Raw genomic sequence first — 14,450 nt, 5'->3', positions numbered from 1 at the left:
AAAAATTTTGTCTTAAAAGAAATTTTTCTAAAAATTTTGTCTTAAAAGAAAATTTTTTTAAAAATTTTGTCCTAAAAGAAAATTTTCTAAAAATTTTTTCTTAAAAGAAAATTTTTTTAAAATATTTGTCTTAAAAGAAAAATTCCTAAAAACTTTGTCTTCAGAGAAAGAAAACCTCCCAGATATGTTGTCCTTATAGAATATATCCTTAAAATTTTGTCCAGCATTTTTTTTTTTTAATTTTTCCTAAAAAGTTTGTTTTTAGAGAAAATTGCTTTTAATCTAGTCTTTGGAGAAAATTTCTTAGATTTTTTTTTTTGATAAAATTTCTTAGAATTTTGTTTTGGTAAAATTTCTTAGAAATTTTGTCTTTAGAGAAAATTTCTTAGAAATCTAATTTTTTTTTAATTTTTCGTTTGGAAGAACTTTCTTACAAACTTTTTGGGTCATAATTTGAGGAATTATGTTAACACTAAAAAAAGGCATAATTGGTATGTATGCATATATTTGCAAGTATTACATTCATGGAAGCCTGGTAAATATTTACATTCATAGAAAGTTTTTTTTTTGTTTTGTTTTAAAATATAAGACTTAAAGTTAATTTTGATTATGATCTTGTTCATGTTCACCACCAACAACAGGCATCGATTCATAATTGCTAATGCCACTGGGTCGAGGTCTTATCATCATATTATTGCTATACTCCACAGGATGATGGCGTCGGTAGTGGGTGGAACGACTCGATTTCGATTTAAAAGAGGCCTCACAATAGTTACAGCTGTACAGATCCACTCCAGTATGGGTGGCTATGTGTTCCTACAAAGCAAAATATAAACATTATTAAAAAAAATAATGAAATTATTTAAAATACAAAGTTTAATCCTCACCTTTAATAAAGTAGGTGTTTTAAATGCCTTCTCACACATCGAACATTTATGTCTCTTTTCTGGATTGTGCTTAAATTGTTTATGCTTCTTTTTGGCTTCTCGCGTTGAAGAGACAAATCCACAAATTTCACAAGTGTGATCCTCATCAGCTCGCACATGCATATTTAGAATATGACGTCTCACTGTCCACTGACTCGAATACCATTTGCCACAATAACTGCATTGTCCTGGCACCTTGGGTGTATGAACTTTCTTCTCGTGTTTCTTTAGAGCATGTATAGTAGGCTCAGCCTTTCCACATATATCACAGATGAAGTTTTTTGGTGTATGATATTCCAAATGCCGGGTCAAATACATTTCGCAGGCAAATCTGCAAATCCAAAAAAAAAAAGAAAAAAATGTCAAATAACCTTACAAATGTCGTCCAAAAGTTTCTTACTAAAATTCCTGGAGTTGTAACAAGAGGATGAGGCCAAACATGAGAAATATTTACACGGCTTAGATATCACCATTGAGTTTCATTCACAGACTTGACGAGCATATATCAATAAACTCTTGATTGAAATTAGTAAATAATACATTACAAAAATTTATAAAAAATTTTCCCTAAAGACAAAATCTGTAGGAAATTTTTCTAAATACAAAATTTTTAAGAAATTTCCTCAAAATTTTTAAGAAATTTTCTCCAAAGACAAAATTTCTAAGAAATTTTCTCTAAACACAAAATTTCCTCTAAGGACAAAATTTCTAAGAAATTTTCTCTAAAGACAAAATTTCTAAAAAATTTTCTCTAAAGACAAAATTTCTAAGAAATTTTCTCTAAAGACAAAATTTCTAAGACATTTTTCTTTAAAGAGAGAATATGTTTGTGTTCTAAGTCTTTTAATAACGGCATTAGTCTTTTAATAATGGCACTGCTGTAATGATGTCAGAAGCGAGTTAATTGAAAGACTTAGGACACATACATCAAATTTTACATTGAGAAATCAAGTTTGTCTTCTAAGTCTTTTGATAACGGTAATGCTAAAGTTAGAAAACAAGTTTGTGTTCTAAGTCTTTTGGTAACGGCATTGCCATCTACCACTGCAATGCTGTGAGAGAGTTAACTAAAAGCCTTAGAACACATACACCGTGAGAGAATATGTCTGTGTTCTAAGGCTTTTGATAGCGTTAATGCTCTACTATTGGAATGCGAGAGAGAGAGATAGAGAGAGAGTTAGTGAGCAGACTTAGTAAACATTGCATTTTGATTGTAGTGCCGCTATCTACTTCTTAATGCTGTTTTTCAAGCATAAACATAAAAGTCGTTAGTAGTTCTCTGTTGAAAATTAAAAACAGTGTGCGTGTGTGTGTGTGTTTAAAGACCTTTAATAAAAGCACTGCTATTTATGATTTAAGTGAATCGTTGGGGAGGCTAAGTAGCCCATAGATTGGCATGTTCGCCTATGACGTTGAACGCCTGGGTTCGAATCCTGAGACCATCAGAAAGAAAATTATTTCAGCGGTGGTTTTCCCCTAATAAAGCTGGCAACATTTGCGAGGTACTATGCCATGTAAAAAATTTTTTCCAAAGAGGTGTCGCACTGCGTAACACACCGTTCGGGCTCAGCTTTACTTGAATCGGACTGCTCTCATTGAAATGTGAGAAGTTAGCCCCTGTTTCTTACTGGAATATTCATGGGCCAAATTTGCAATTTGCAAATCTCTGCTGTGAACTTTTCGAATAACTACGTTAAATGAGGTGCATCGAAAATTAAGAGAACATTTTTGTTAATTTTTTTTTTTTTTTTTTTTTGAATATGAAAAATTGTCGACTTTTGACAAGGCAATTTTTCTCCTAAAACATGACTTATATAAAGGAAACCCCTTTTTTTGGACAAATTTCATTCGTCTACTTGATGCCAATCCAAACTTCATAACCATACCTCTTTCCTAATTCGAGCTAGAATTTTTCTAAGGCAGCTATATTGGGTATAGGGCATTGGGTATTTTTCTACCATTTCGTCGTTAATGGGTGAAAACAAAATTTCTAAGAAATTTCCCCTAAAAACAAAATTTATAGGGACATTTTTTTAGAGTAAAAATTTTTTACTTCGTAATTGAGCTTTTTATATATTGTCCACAAAATTGTTTCATTTTGTTGTTGGGATTGCCTTCAGCTTAGGCCAATGAGTTTTGTTTTTGTTTTTATTTAGCATAGAAAAGCAAATTAAAGCACTTTTAAAAAGTTTAGACAAAATATGGTGTTGCATAATACATTAAACTTTTAAAAATCTTCAAAGACAAAAATTCTCAATAAAATTTTAGTCTAAGTTTTTGGTAATATTTATAATTTTTAAAAAAAAGTTGATATTTTTTAGAATTTTGGTAATTTTTTTTTAATTATTTCTTTAAATATTTTTATTTGTAAAAAACATTAACAAATTTAAGTAAACCCAAATGAAGGCATATTTTCACTTCTAGTGAAAGTGTTATTAGAAATATTTTTGATATTTGGTATGGCAGTGGGTCGAGCTCGCCTTGTCATATTTGGCACATATTCCACCGGATGATGGCGTTTATAGTGAGTGGAGCGATTTGATTGTGACTTAAAGGAGGCATCACAAAATGCACAATTATACAAATCGACACCGGTATGAATTGCTGTATGCTCCTGCAAGTAGCCATAATTAATGAAAAAAAAAAACAAAATTTTTATTAGAAGTTGAGTTGAGAGTAAGAAACTAAAGCTAAGGCTTACTTTGAGCATAGTGGGTGTCTTAAAGGCCTTCTCGCACATGGTGCATTTATGCTTTTTCTCAGCCGTATGCTTAAATGATATGTGTTGCTTTTTGGCCGTTTTCGTCGAAGAGACGAAACCACATATTTCGCATATATGTTGTTGATCAGCATGTACATGCATATTGAGCAGATGCTTACGCATTGACCATCGGCTAGAATACCATTTGTCACAATATTGACATTGTTCAGGTATTTTGGGTGTATGGACTTTTTTCTTGTGCGTTTTCAGAGTATCAAGGGCATGAACAACTTTGCCGCATATATCACAAATAAACTCCACCGAAGTATTATGATATTGTAGATGTTTAGTCAGAAATGCCTCACAGGGAAATCTGCAATTGAGAGTAAAGCAAAAATTATTTCAAAATTTTTTGAGGGGGTAAGAGAAACTAAGGAGGCATTTTGGCTCATTAGCTTATAAGCAATGCAGATATGATGTTGCTAGCTTGTTTAGAGTTTGAAATTGAAGAAACCAAACAAAACAAAATTTATAATTCCATTGTTCTTCTTTCCACACAGAAAATCAAAGTGAGTCTTAACTAACGAAAAAATCCTTTTTTTTGTAGTAAATTAGTTTTATTCATTTTTCTATAAAAAGTTTTTTTTTTTGTTTAAACTATTTTTGGTTTCATTTGGTCTCTGTTATATCTAGGAATGTTTATTCTCTCCCCCTCTACAAAGTGGTAACCTGATCACTATTTGCCGAATTTCTAGCATTAACTCCCTCATATTTATGTATAGCCGTGGGACGGGTACGCCTTGTCATATTGGGTATGTAGTCCGTGGGATGATGACGTTTATAGTGAGTAGAACGATTCGATTTCGATTTAAAGGAGGCCTCACAATAATCGCATTTGTACAAATCAACTCCTGTATGTATGGCCATATGCTCCTGCAATAAGCCACAAAGGTTAGAATTTACAAAGGAAAAGCTTTTCATTGAATTAAGGCTTACTTTGAGCATAGTGGGCGTCTTAAAGGCCTTCTCACACATTGTGCACTTGTGTTTCTTTTCCGGATTATGTTTGAATTGAATGTGTTGCCTTTTGGCTGTTCGTGTGGAGGACACAAAGCCACATATCTCGCAAACATGCTCCTGATCGGCCAACACATGCATATTGATGAGATGCTTACGCATGCTCCATTGGCTAGAATACCATTTGCCACAATACTGACACTGTTCGGGCACCTTGGGCGTGTGCACCTTAATCTTGTGCTTCTTAAGGCTGTCCAAGGAGTGTGCAACTTTGCCACATGTGTCACATATGAATTCCTGTATAGGATTGTGATATTGCAGATGTCGAGTCAGATAAGCCTCACACGAAAATCTGCAAAAAAGGTACAAGAAGGGTAAGGGAAATATGAATTTCCAAGTAAATAAGGGGCCTAAGTTTTTTCTTTACTATAAAATACAAAGTGCAAAATTAAAAAAAAAAAAATATTGCCTATATTTGGTGTTGCTTTAAAAATCTGACCAAAAATTTTGGCAGTATTGACTTCTCAAACCCTGTAGGGTGTATTTCTTATCCAATATGTTGTCCTTTTAAAATATTCAGTATTAAAGCTTTGTTTTCTTTATTTAAGTTTATCAATTATTTTTGTATAGCACTTGGACGTGATCGCCTTAACATATTCTCATTATATTCTACAGGATGGCGTCGCCTACAATGGGTCGAACGATTCGATTTAGATTTGAAAGTAGCCTCACAATAATTACAATTATACAAATCTATGCCTGTATGAGTGGCCATGTGTTCCTGTAAAATAAACAAAAATACAAAAATTAGAAAAAAAATACAAAAATTTATCCTTCTTAACACTTGAACTTACCTTTAGTAAAGTGGGCGTTTTAAAAGCTTTCTCACACATCGTACACTTGTGTTTCTTCACTGGATTATGTTTGAATTCGATATGCTTCTTTTTGGCCTCTCTGGTGGAAGACACAAAACCACAAATCTCACAACGATGTTCCTCATCGGCATGTATATGGAGATTTAGTATGTGGCGTTGCACCGTCCAACGGCTAGAATACCATTTGCCACAATACTGACATTGTTCGGGTACTTTTGGAGTATGAACCTTTTGTTTGTGATTTTGTAAGGTATTAAGAGTGGGCATAATAACGCCACATGTATCACATATGAATTGATTTGATGGATTATGATATTTGAGATGATTTGTCAGAAATGTTTCACATGAAAATCTGCAAGGCAAAAAAGAGATAGAAATTAAAAATTCATAAATTATTTTTTTCAAAATATTTTGAGTTGCTTACGTTTTGGAATGTTTTTTTGTTTGGTTAGTTTTTATTTTAATATGTGGAAAAGTCGGCTTTAAATTTCCCTTTAATTGGTGTACTAAAAAAAAACAAAACTAAGGTACTCTTATGTTCAACAAAACTCAATTTTTATCAATATCCCATTCCAGTTATGAAGCCAGGATTTCTTTTCCGGGGCCGACCAAATCGAAAGATTTTTCGAAATTTACCCTTAGAAAAACATATTTTGTGTGGGGACACGGGCTACATCGGTGTCCCATAACACGATCATCATTTTCTCTACTGAAGTACTTTTAGTTGATAACCAGAGAACATGTTAATGTACTAAGCTTTTTAGTAACGGCATTGCCATCTACTACAATGCTGTGAGAGAGTTAATTGAAAGACTTATAACACACACACACACACTATGAGAGAACATGTTTGTGTTCTAAGTCTTTTAATTACGGTATTGCTATCAACTACTGCAATGATGTGGAAGAGAGTTAATTGAAAGACTTAGCACACATACATCAAATTTTTTGTGAGAGAAAACAAGTTTGTGTTCTAAGTCTTTTGGTAGCGGCATTGCTATCTACCACTGCAATGCTGTGAGGGAGTTAACTAAAAGACTTAGAACACATTCACCGTGAGAGATCATGTATGTGTTCTAAGTCTTTTAATAACGGCATTAGTTAGGGCACTACTGTAATGTAACATACATCAAATTTTACAGTGAGAAAGCAAGTATGTGTTCTAAGTCTTTTGATAACGTTAATGCTCTACTATTGGAATGCGAGAGAGAGGGAGAGAGAGTTAGTGAGAAGACTTAGTAAACACACACCATATTTCACAGTGAAAGTACTATTTTATGTTCTAAGTCCTTTAATTGTAGTGCTGCCATCTACTTCTAAATGCTGTTTTTCATGCATAGACATAAAAGTCGTTAGAAGTTCTCTGCTGAAAATTAATTGAAAGACTTAAGACACATACATATGTAGATCAAATCTATAAGTGACAAACAGTGTGTGTGTGTGTGTTTAAAGACCTTTAATAAAAGCACTGATATTTATTATTTAGAAAAATCGCTGAGGAGGCCACCGCAGCGCAGAGAATTACATGTCTGTCTATGACGCTGAATGACTGGGTTTGAATCCTGAGACCATTATCAAAAACATTTTTCAGCGGTGGTTTTCCCCTCCCAATGCTGGCAACATTTGTAAGGTACTATGCCATGTAAAAACTTCTTTCCAAAGAAGTGTCACACTGCGGCACGCCGTTTGGACTTTGCCATAAAAAGGGAGCCCCTTATCATTAAACTTAAACTTGAATCGAACTGCCCTCATTGATATGTGAGAAGTTAGCCCCTGTTCCTTAGTGGAATGTTCATGGGCAAAATTTGCAATTTGCAAATCTCTGCTGAGAACTCATCGAATAACTAGGTCGAAAATTTCGTCCAAATAAAAATTAATTTGAAATCAGAGAAAATACTTTTTTTTCTTAAGCATATTTTTTTCTTATTTTATTTATTTTAACAACTTGATTTATTGAATGAAAACACACTTTCTCAACTTTTTTAAGTTTTTTTACTATATTATTCTTTTAATAGAAAGCAGTGAATATGATCTCGAAGTGGAAATGTTTCAAAATTCACAAAAAATTTGATTTTCATATAAATGATTGTTCTTGCCTGTATTACGCTAAAGGATGCTGCTCAAGCCTGATGACCGTTATAATGTTATTAGAAAGAAGAATTTTTGAGTAAAAAAAATGTCCATATGAAACGGCAATTGCTGGCTGCCAGGGCTAAAAAAAATTTATTTCAAACAAATTTATTTTCAACAAAAATCGATTACCATAGAAAATAAAAACAAAAATTTAGTTTTTTTATTTCATAAAAATTGAGTGAAAATTCGATTACCATAGAAATTAAAGACAAAAATTTCGTTTTTTTTAAGTTTTCTTCGATTTTCCAAATACACAGAAAAATTTTTTCGCTTTAAATTTTTCCTTAAAGATTTTATCCAAAAATGAGTTGTTAAAAAACAACCCCTTGATGAATTTTTTGATGATAAACATTTTTTGCAAATAGTAGTTAGAACTCTTTAAACTTAAAAAATCCTTGTAAGGTCATAACAACTTAACCATATGCCATAATAACTTTCACACCTCCATCACCCTCTATCATTACAAAAACAAAAACACTTCATTTGCAATATAAGCATGATAATTGGAAAAGGATGGAATTTATTCAGTACCATAATCATTAACATTCTCATCATAGTCGTCCTTAAAGATCAAGAATTTATTCAACATAATAAACATTAACATCCTCATCATCATCGACAATCTCTTCAATTAAATCCTCTTCCTTGAATTCCACTTCCTTTAAGTCCACTTCCTGAAATTCCACTTCCTCAAAGTCCTCCTCCTTAAAGTCCATAACTTCAATGCTTATGGTACAAGCATTGGATGGCACAGAACGTTCCCTCAAAGAACTCATATATTCTTTGGGATGATGACGTTTGCAATGATTTGAACGATTCGACTTCGATTTGAAGGTAGTCTCACAATAGGCACATTTATACAAATCCACTCCAGTGTGGGTGGCCATATGCTCCTGCAATGGAGAAAATCATCACATTAGACGACACAAAGGGACCACAACCCCCCCCCAACCTCAACAAACCCAAATAACAAACAAGAACACTTACTTTCAATAAGGTGGGCACCTTAAAAGCCTTATCACACATCATGCATTTGTGTCGTTTCTCGGCAGTGTGCTTGAAACGAATATGCTTCTTTTTGGCTTCCCTGGTGGTGGACACAAAGCCACAAATCTCACAGCGATGCTCTCGGTCAACATGAATATGCATATTAAGGACATGGTATTGCAAAGTTGAATGGGTGGAATACCATTTGCCACAATAGGTGCACTGCTCGGGAACCTTTTTGGGTTTGGGCATGTGAACTGCCACCTTATGCTTTTGCAAGGCATTGCGTGTGCGTAAGACTTTGCCACATATATCGCATATAACATCTTTGGAAGGATTGTGCCAATCAAGATGTCGGCGCAAACGAAATTTATTGGGATATCTGAAATTGTACGGAAATACGAAAGCAGATCAATCGGGAGAGTCAAATACAGCTAGCGCTAGGCTCTAAAAACGAAGTAATAATGATGAAGGAGAAGAAATACAACTTTTGAATTTATAGAGAAAATTTGATTATTTTTTTTTAGGTAGTTTCGAAATTTGGAATTGTTGAGGATCTAGCTTGTCTTCTGATATTTGCATTATATGTCACAGGATTATGATGGCGATAGTGGAAAGAACGATTTGATTTGGATTTTAATCAAGCTTAAATTCACAACCATACAACTAAATTTCTGTATGGCTGGCTGTATGTTTCAAAAAGCGGCCAAAAAAGGGGAAAATGTCAACTGAAGTTATCATTGCGAAAAAGAAGAAACATCACTTACTTTCAACAAAGTGGGTGTTGTACATATGGTGCATTTATGCCTCTTGTCCGGATTATACGTTGCTTCGATTTTCTTGTCGACAACACAAGATCACAAATCTCACAAATCTGGTTGTATCATCGTGAACATGAATATTGGGTCAAGCGACTAGACTACAATTTTTTACTGTACTCACATTCTCTTGTCGAAGACACAAAGCCACAAATCTCACAACGATGTTTTTTTTCGGCATGAACATGCATATTGAGCACAGGACCATTTAGAGTCCAGCGACTGGAGTACCATTTGCCACAGTACTGACATTGTCAGGGTCTTTGGGGAGCATGGACTATTGGTTTATGCTTCTGCAGAGCACTGACATGGGTCATTAGGCTACCGTAAATGTCCCGCAATATTTTAATTTTAGCAGTGATATGCGAAGGAGAATTATTTGCAGTTTTTGGTTTAAGGGGATATTGTGCTTTAGCGACACTATGGTTTAGAGATTGACATCAAGTCAAGAAAACAAATCATTATTTTAGTCCTATCCAGTGCAAGTCAGATGTTCTGGATAGAAAATCAGTGCAAAGATGCACTGGTAAGTTATCGATATACTGCAATAAAAAAGAGTAAGGACCAATTAATAGTGTACGCTATTAATCCATGGTGATGGATTACCAAGATTCAGCCCGGCCGAAATTAGCTTTTACTTGTTTAATTTATACTTTTTGTTCAGCTTTAGGTCCTTTTATTTGATGAAATTCCAATGGATATAGGGTGATTTCAATAAAATTTTATTTTTAATTATTTATTTTTGGCCAATATTTCGATTTTCAACAGTAATCATTTTCAAGGCAATTGAGTTGAAGAAAATTTTTTTAAATTTTTAAAAAAATTGTTTTTTTTTTAATTTAAAAAAAAACTATTTTTTTAATTTTTTACAATTTTGTATATTTATTTTTACAATTTTAATAGTTTTCAAATAATTAAAAAAATTAAAATTTTTTTTTTAATTTTTAAAAAAAATGTTTTTTTTTTAATTTGAATAAAACTACTTTTTAATTTTTTACAATTTTGTATATTTATTTTTACAATTTTAATAGTTTTAAAAAAATTTTTAATGTTTTTTATTTTCATATTTTTTAATTTTTAAAATAACATTTAAAATGTATTCAAATTTTTAGCTTTTTTTTGTAATTAATTTTTAAATTTTTTATAATATTGTATTTTTTTAAATTTTTAATAGTTGAAAAAAAATTATTTTTTTTTTAATTTATTAATTTTTTTTTTAATTTAAAAAAATAAAATTTTTTAATTTGAAAAAAACTATTTTTTAATTTTTTACAATTTTGTATATTTATTTTTACTATTTTATTAGTTTTTAAAAATTTTTTATTTTTTTATATATTTTTTAATTTTAAAAATAAAATTTAAAATTAATTCTAATTTTTAGCTTTTTTTCTAAATTATTTTTACATTTTTTATAATTTTGTATTTTTTAAAATTTTTAATAGTTGAAAAAAAAATTAATTTTTTTCTTATTTTATTAATAAAAAAATTTTTGTTTTAAAAAAAATTGTTTTTTTTTAAATGAAAAAAACTATTTTTTAATTTTTTACAATTTTGTATATTCATTTTTGCAATTTTAATAGTTTAAAAAAAATTTTGAATTTTTTTTATTTTATATATTTTTTAATTTTAAAAATAAAATTTAAAATTTATTCTAATTTTTAGCTTTTTTTTCTAATTTATTTTTACATTTTTTATAATTTTGTATTTTTTTAAATTTTTAATAGTTAAAAAAAAATTAAATTTTTTAAAATATTTTTTTACATTTTTTTTTATTTTTTTTTTTTTAATTTATCAATTCAAAAAAATGATTTTTTTTCAAACTTTTTATTTTCTCAATTTTTTTTTTATTTTTTTTTCTAATTCTTTATTTTCTTTATTTTTTTCTAATTTTTTTTTTATTTTTTTTCTAATTTTTTATTTTTTCAATTTTTTTTATTTCTTTTTAATTGGTTATGTGTAATATATAATTAAAAATACCCTAAATTCATTGAAATTTAATAAAATAAAAGGACTCCTAGCCGAACAAAAATTGCATAATTTCTAATTTTTTGAATAAAATAAAAGGACCCCAAGCCGAACAAAAATTGAATAATTTTTAGAAAAAATTTTTAAAACCCTAATTTAATTTTTTTTTTTAATTTTTGGTTTAATTTTATTTTTTAATGTTTTGTTAAATTTTATTATTTTTAATTTATTGCTTAATTTTATTTTGAAATTATTTGTTTAATTATTGTTATTAAATTTATTTTTTTTTTATATTAAAATTTTTTTTTTTTTAAATTTGAATTTGTTTTTGCAATATTTTTAAATTGAAAAAACACAAATTATTTTAATTTTTTGGTTTAAAAATACCGTAAATCCGTGGGAATTAAATAAAATAAAAGGACCCCAAGCCGTACAAAAATTGCATAATTTAATTTTCTTTTATTTTTTTGGTTTAATTTTATTTTTTAATGTTTTGTTAAATTTTATTTTTTTTTTAATTTATTGTCTAACTTTATTTTTTATTTTTTTTTTTTAATTTTTTATTTTTTTGTTTATATATCCTTTATTATTGTTATTATAATTTTCTTTCTAATTTAAAAAAAAAATAAATTTATTTTGAAATGTAAATTTTTTTGTAATAATTTAAATTTTTTCTTTATTTTTAATATTTCAAAAAATTGTTTATTTGTTGGCTACTTGAGCTGGTCATGTGTATAAATCATTTCCTCTTCGAGCTTAAATGAAGAATGATTTACTCAAATGACCGGTTCTAGTAGCCTAAACAAATAAACACAAATGATGGACAACCAGAGCACATGGTGGTACTTAGAAAAAGAAAAACAGCTTTCAGTGGTTGGTGTTTCTAAATACAGAAACGATATGTGGGGGCATTATTCAAAAGCAATAAAGCCCCCACATTGATTGTGGCTAATTATTTTTGTCGTTCGCTGGCGGTTGCTAGCCACGTCAAAATCGGGTAAAAGGATGTAGCAAGCTTGCATAAGGTTGGCGTGAGGATGAGATTTGAAATTGTTTGAGATGATACTGTACAAAAAACTGACTGACCTATGTGATTGGTGGTTAATAAGTTCGCGTGCGTTGATTCCTCATAAGCAAATTCAAATTTTTGCCCATAAACATTCCACTAAGGAACAGGCTCATAAGCATTAATGATAAAAATCTATCATGAAACTGTGGGCCGGTCAGACGTACGAATATGATACACTATGCACTGCTGCGGGTCTTACCAGCTCAGAAACGCGTCTGCCAATGGTGTGATATCTGTGCCAGATTGTCCGATCACTGGCAATATATTTTCTTCAATTCATAAAAACAATCTCTCCTTCCTAACACACATTCTCGTGGTCATTTAAGATCGACTAACGCAAGAAATAATGTTTTAACAAAATTTTGAATTTTTTTTTCATTTTCTTTAATTCTTAATTTTATTTTAATTTTTTTTCTAATTTTTTTTTTAATTTTTTTTTTATATTTTTTATTTTTTTTTTTTATTTTTTTTTAATATTTTTCATTTTTTTAATACTTTTTATTTTTTTTCAATTTGTTTTTTTAAATTCAAAAAATTTCTTCTATTTTCTTAAATTTTTTTCTAACTAATGTTTTAATTTTTTTTTATTTTTTTAATTTTTTTAATATTTTTTTGTAATTTATTTAATATTTTGTTTACTTTTTTAAATTTTTTAATATTTTCTTCAAATTTTCTTTAGAAGCCCTAAAACATATTCTTTATTTTTTTTGTACTTAGATGTATACATATATTGCCTCTCTGCCTGTCGAATTCACTTAAGCTTTCAAAAGGATCAAGCATTTTTTTTAAATTTTGCTCACGTGCTTCTTTTTGATGTAGGTCGTTGGAAATTGCAGTGATGATATCAGTTCACATTTCGATATGGGTACTCTATAAACCGATCCTCTGCTTAGAGTCCTTAGATGCATCAATTTTTGCCTACCTATACCTTCTAACAACTACAACCAACTATCGACCAGTTAGGACCATAAATACATATGGCCTTTATATAACTTATCAGCCGATATGATTTCAATTATACCTCAATTGATTTATATAAAATAATTCAAATATAAAAATGGAAAATGAAAGCCAGGGGATACCACACACTAACCATGGTATAACGCATTTCGAACTCTTGGTAAAGAAGACGATCATCGGATACCATTTGGTGTGCATGCTCCAAAGGCCGTACATTGATAGGTTGTACTTCTATCGAAGTCATTACAAAATGAATACAAGACTAACCGAGTTCGACTCTTTGCGATACTAGCTGTCTCCTACACCTACAATTGCTTCCAGGGTATACACATGGTCTTTGCATTGTATGGAAATTGTGTTAATGGCTCTGAACGCTAAGACAAAGGCAAGCGTTCGTTGTTGCTCTAATATCATGGTTTCAAATCCCGACCTGGCTCAGCCTAATTTTTATTTAAAATTTTTAAAATTTTTTTTAATTAACCGTTTTTAAAATATTTTTTTTAGTACTTTTTTAATTACTTTTTTTTAAATATTTATATACATATTTTTTTAAAATATTTTATTTTTTTTATTTAGTCCTTTTAATTTTTTTTTTAATGTTTTTTTAATTTTTTTCCAAACAGTAATTTTTGTTTGTTGTGGTTTACTTAGATTCCAAAAGAAATCCCCTGTGCATTCTAAGCTTATATACCAGAGGCAAGCAATCTGGGAACTGTGAGCCGGCAGACGGGAGGCTCAGTGAAGACGCTGGAGTTGATAAGGAGCCTTAACCAAGCATCCGAAACGTTCGCCAATGGTGTGTTTGTCTTTCTCCATTTCGTCTATTTTTGGCAATTTATTTTCTGCCATCAAATCAAAAGACTTAGGACACATACTTCATATTTCACAGTGAGATAAAAAGTTCGTGTTCTAAGTCTTTTACTAATAGAATTGCATTAAAAGACTTAAGACACATAAGATTGTGTTGTAAGGTAAATGTACTGCTATCTACTTAACGCC

The 14,450-nt window shown here is 30.1% G+C and overlaps 1 protein-coding gene across 10 annotated transcripts in view; it reads right to left on the bottom strand.

Moving 5' to 3' along the window:
• Window positions 1–14,450, bottom strand: part of LOC106084029 (zinc finger protein 37) — a 134,004-nt gene that overhangs the window by 18,726 nt on the left and 100,828 nt on the right. The window contains exons 3-5 of one of the 10 annotated variants that reach the window (XM_059370445.1): window positions 4,624–4,996; window positions 4,357–4,560; window positions 3,974–4,000 (exon numbers count right to left, since the gene is read on the bottom strand). The exons of 5 other annotated variants lie outside the window; for them this stretch is intronic. In XM_059370445.1, coding sequence (XP_059226428.1) covers window positions 3,989–4,000; window positions 4,357–4,560; window positions 4,624–4,996 — 589 coding nt within the window. In that variant the 3' untranslated portion in view covers window positions 3,974–3,988. Of the gene's footprint in view, window positions 1–488; window positions 817–887; window positions 1,258–3,973; window positions 4,001–4,295; window positions 4,561–4,623; window positions 4,997–5,245; window positions 5,426–5,498; window positions 5,872–8,211; window positions 8,546–8,639; window positions 9,022–14,450 lie in introns of those variants that run through there. 4 more of the 10 variants (XM_059370444.1, XM_059370443.1, XM_013247450.2 and 1 more) reach the window with 4 other exon arrangements.

This window comes from Stomoxys calcitrans, chromosome 5, assembly GCF_963082655.1.
Source record: "Stomoxys calcitrans chromosome 5, idStoCalc2.1, whole genome shotgun sequence".
Lineage (NCBI taxonomy): Eukaryota > Metazoa > Arthropoda > Insecta > Diptera > Muscidae > Stomoxys > Stomoxys calcitrans.
The sequence above is the reverse complement of the archived record's forward strand: the minus strand, read 5'-3'. Positions and strand labels throughout refer to the sequence as shown.